Source organism: Eimeria maxima, genomic scaffold (assembly GCF_000499605.1).
Source record: "Eimeria maxima Weybridge genomic scaffold, Emw_scaff13, whole genome shotgun sequence".
Classification (NCBI taxonomy): domain Eukaryota; phylum Apicomplexa; class Conoidasida; order Eucoccidiorida; family Eimeriidae; genus Eimeria; species Eimeria maxima.
In genome coordinates this window covers 112,376-114,875 of record NW_013563462.1, presented here as the reverse complement: position 1 = coordinate 114,875, position 2,500 = coordinate 112,376, and the positions used below count along the sequence as shown (strand labels likewise).

General features: G+C 51.8%; 1 protein-coding gene across 1 annotated transcript in view; it reads left to right on the top strand.

Annotated features, from left to right (window-relative positions):
* The window catches only part of EMWEY_00002690 (hypothetical protein, conserved), a gene marked incomplete at both ends in the record, with an annotated part of 6,703 nt that overhangs the window by 1,798 nt on the left and 2,405 nt on the right, over window positions 1–2,500 (top strand). The window contains 2 exons of the mRNA XM_013477451.1: window positions 185–1,064; window positions 1,290–2,500. The exon at window positions 1,290–2,500 is cut by the window's right edge and continues 1,640 nt beyond it. Coding sequence (XP_013332905.1) covers window positions 185–1,064; window positions 1,290–2,500 — 2,091 coding nt within the window. The remainder of the gene's footprint in view (window positions 1–184; window positions 1,065–1,289) is intronic.

Sequence of the window (2,500 nt, the reverse complement as noted above, 5' to 3'; positions counted from 1 at the left end):
TTGTGGTTATTGATGTATTTGCTGCTGCTGCTGCTGCTGCTGCTGCTGCCTCTTCTCCCTTCATGCTGCTGGTGTTGCAGTTGTTGTTGTTCTTACTGTTGCTGCTGCTGCTGCTGCTGCTGCTGCTGCTGCTGCTGCTGCTGCTGCATATTTTATATTACCTGTGTCTATTTATTTGCTGCAGGCATTTTTATTTGCCGCTGCTGCTGCTGAGCAGCAAAAGGCAGCAGCAGCGAGCAGCAGCATATACACAATTTTATATTAATTCTAAGACAGCATTTCAGGAGTATATGCTGCTGCTGCAGCAGCAGCAGCAGCAGCAGCAGCAGCAGCAGATGCAGCAGCAGCAGCAGCAGATGCAGCAGATGCAGATGCAGCAGCAATTGCAGAATGAGCCAGAAGATTCACAGTCCCAACAGCAGCAAGAACAGCAGCAACAAGAACAGCAGCAGGAGCAGCAGCAGCAAGATGAGCAGCAGCAGCGGCAAGATGGTGACAGCAGTGACGAGAGTGATGATGGAGATGCAGCAGCAGCAGGAGCAGCAGGAGGATCAACAGCAACAGCAGCAGCAGGAACAACAATACCTGCTACAGGAGCAGCAGCAACAGCAGCAGCAGCAGCAGCAGCAGGAAGACCTGGTCTTGCTGCAGCAGCAGCAGCAGCAAGAAAACCTGGTAGGAGGGGCCCCCGTCGCCGCTTCCGTAGAGGGGGGAACTTTGCTGCTCCCCGTGTGGGGCCCCAATTAGTTTCTTATAGTAGGCAGCAATTTACTGCAGCAGCAGCAGCAGCAGCAGCAGCAGCAGGAGCAGCAGCAGCAGATAACGATCTACGAGGAAGAATATTCTGTGGTTATGATGATGATACAAGACTTGAATATTTCCCTCTTCCTCCATGGGGGCCCCAAGGGGGCCCCCATTCAGCTAAGGGGGCCCACTGGGGGGCCCCACGTGCTGTACCCTATCCAGGGGGCCCCTGGGGGCCCCTTATGGCAGAAGGGAGGCCCCAAGAATTGAGCTCAAGATTTGGTGGTCTTAAAGAAGATATAAGAAAAAAGCTCACTGTGGTAAACCCTAAACCCTAAACCCTAAACCCTAAACCCTAAACCCTAGAGAGGGAGAGAGTAGTAAGTATAGATAGATAATAAACCCTATATATAAATAAATTATTTATTATGTGTATATATATATAATAATAAATAATAAACCCTATAATAATATAATAACACAATAAAAACAAAAATAATTAGGGTTTAGGGTTTAGGGTTTAGGGTTTAGGGTTTTGTGTGCAGGGTTTATCAATATCTGCTACTCGTTTATGGTATTCTCTTGCTGCCCTAAGAGAATCATCAGATGTTGCTCGTGCTGTTGCTGCAACAAACAGCAAAGAGTTCTGGTTAGCAGATAATGCATGCAGCAGCAGCTGCAGCAGCAGCAGCAGCAGCTGCAGCAGTAGTAGTTGGTGCAGCAGTAGTAGCAGTTGGTGCAGCAGCAAGAGCAGCTGGGGTGGTAATAACAGCAGCTGGTGCAGCAGCAGCAGCAGCAGCAGCGGATGGGGTAATAGCAGCAGCAATACCTGCACGTGCAGCAGCTGCTGCTGCTGCAGTACAGAGAACACATATAGACAGGCGCGGAGACATCTTGCTGCTTCCTGCTGCAGCATGCAGCAGGAGCTGCAGCAGCTGCTGCTGCAGCTGCCTCCTTATATGCTGCTGCAGGGAGGATTAGCGCATAGGAGGCCCCGTGTAGGGGGTATAGCAAGACCACAGGAGGACACAGGAGCAGCAGCAGCAGCAGCAGCAGGAACAGCAGCAGGATCTCCTGCTTCTGGTACTGCTGCTGCTGCACAGTCAACGTCAACAACTGCAGCAGCAGCAGCAGCAGCAGCAGGAGAAGGGCAGCAGCAAACAGAGAGTGCATCTCTTTTCTTTGATTCGCAGACATTTGGGGTGTATAGAGCAGCAGAAGGTAATAATTCATCAACTGCTGCTGCTGCAGCAGCAACAGCAGCAACAGCAGCAGCAGCAGCAACAGCAGCAACAGGATGGAAGAAACCAGCAGCATCTTGGGCACTGCTGCGCCGTCTTGCTGCTGGTGGGGGCCCCCTTAGTCCCCTCCCTAGGGGCCCCGGTTGGCGTATAACATGGGGGGAGGCAGAGGCAGCAGCAGCAGCAGCAGCTGCTGCTGCTGCTGATGGTGATACAGCAGCAGGAGGAGGAAGCAGTTCTTACCATTCAGGAGAGAAGCAAACAGCAGCAGCAACAGCAGCAGCAGCAGCAGCAGCAACAGCAGCAGGAGGTATGCGTGAATGGCAGCAGCAACGATTAAAAGAGAAGCAGCAACTCTTACCTCCCTTACCACCTGGTGCAGCAGCACCAACACCAAACAGCAGCAACAGCAACAGCAGCAACAGCAGCAGCAGCAGCAGCAGCAGCAGCAGCAGCAGCAGCAACCCTTTCTCCTTATCTGCAGATTATTTAGATGTATATAATGGTATATGGGG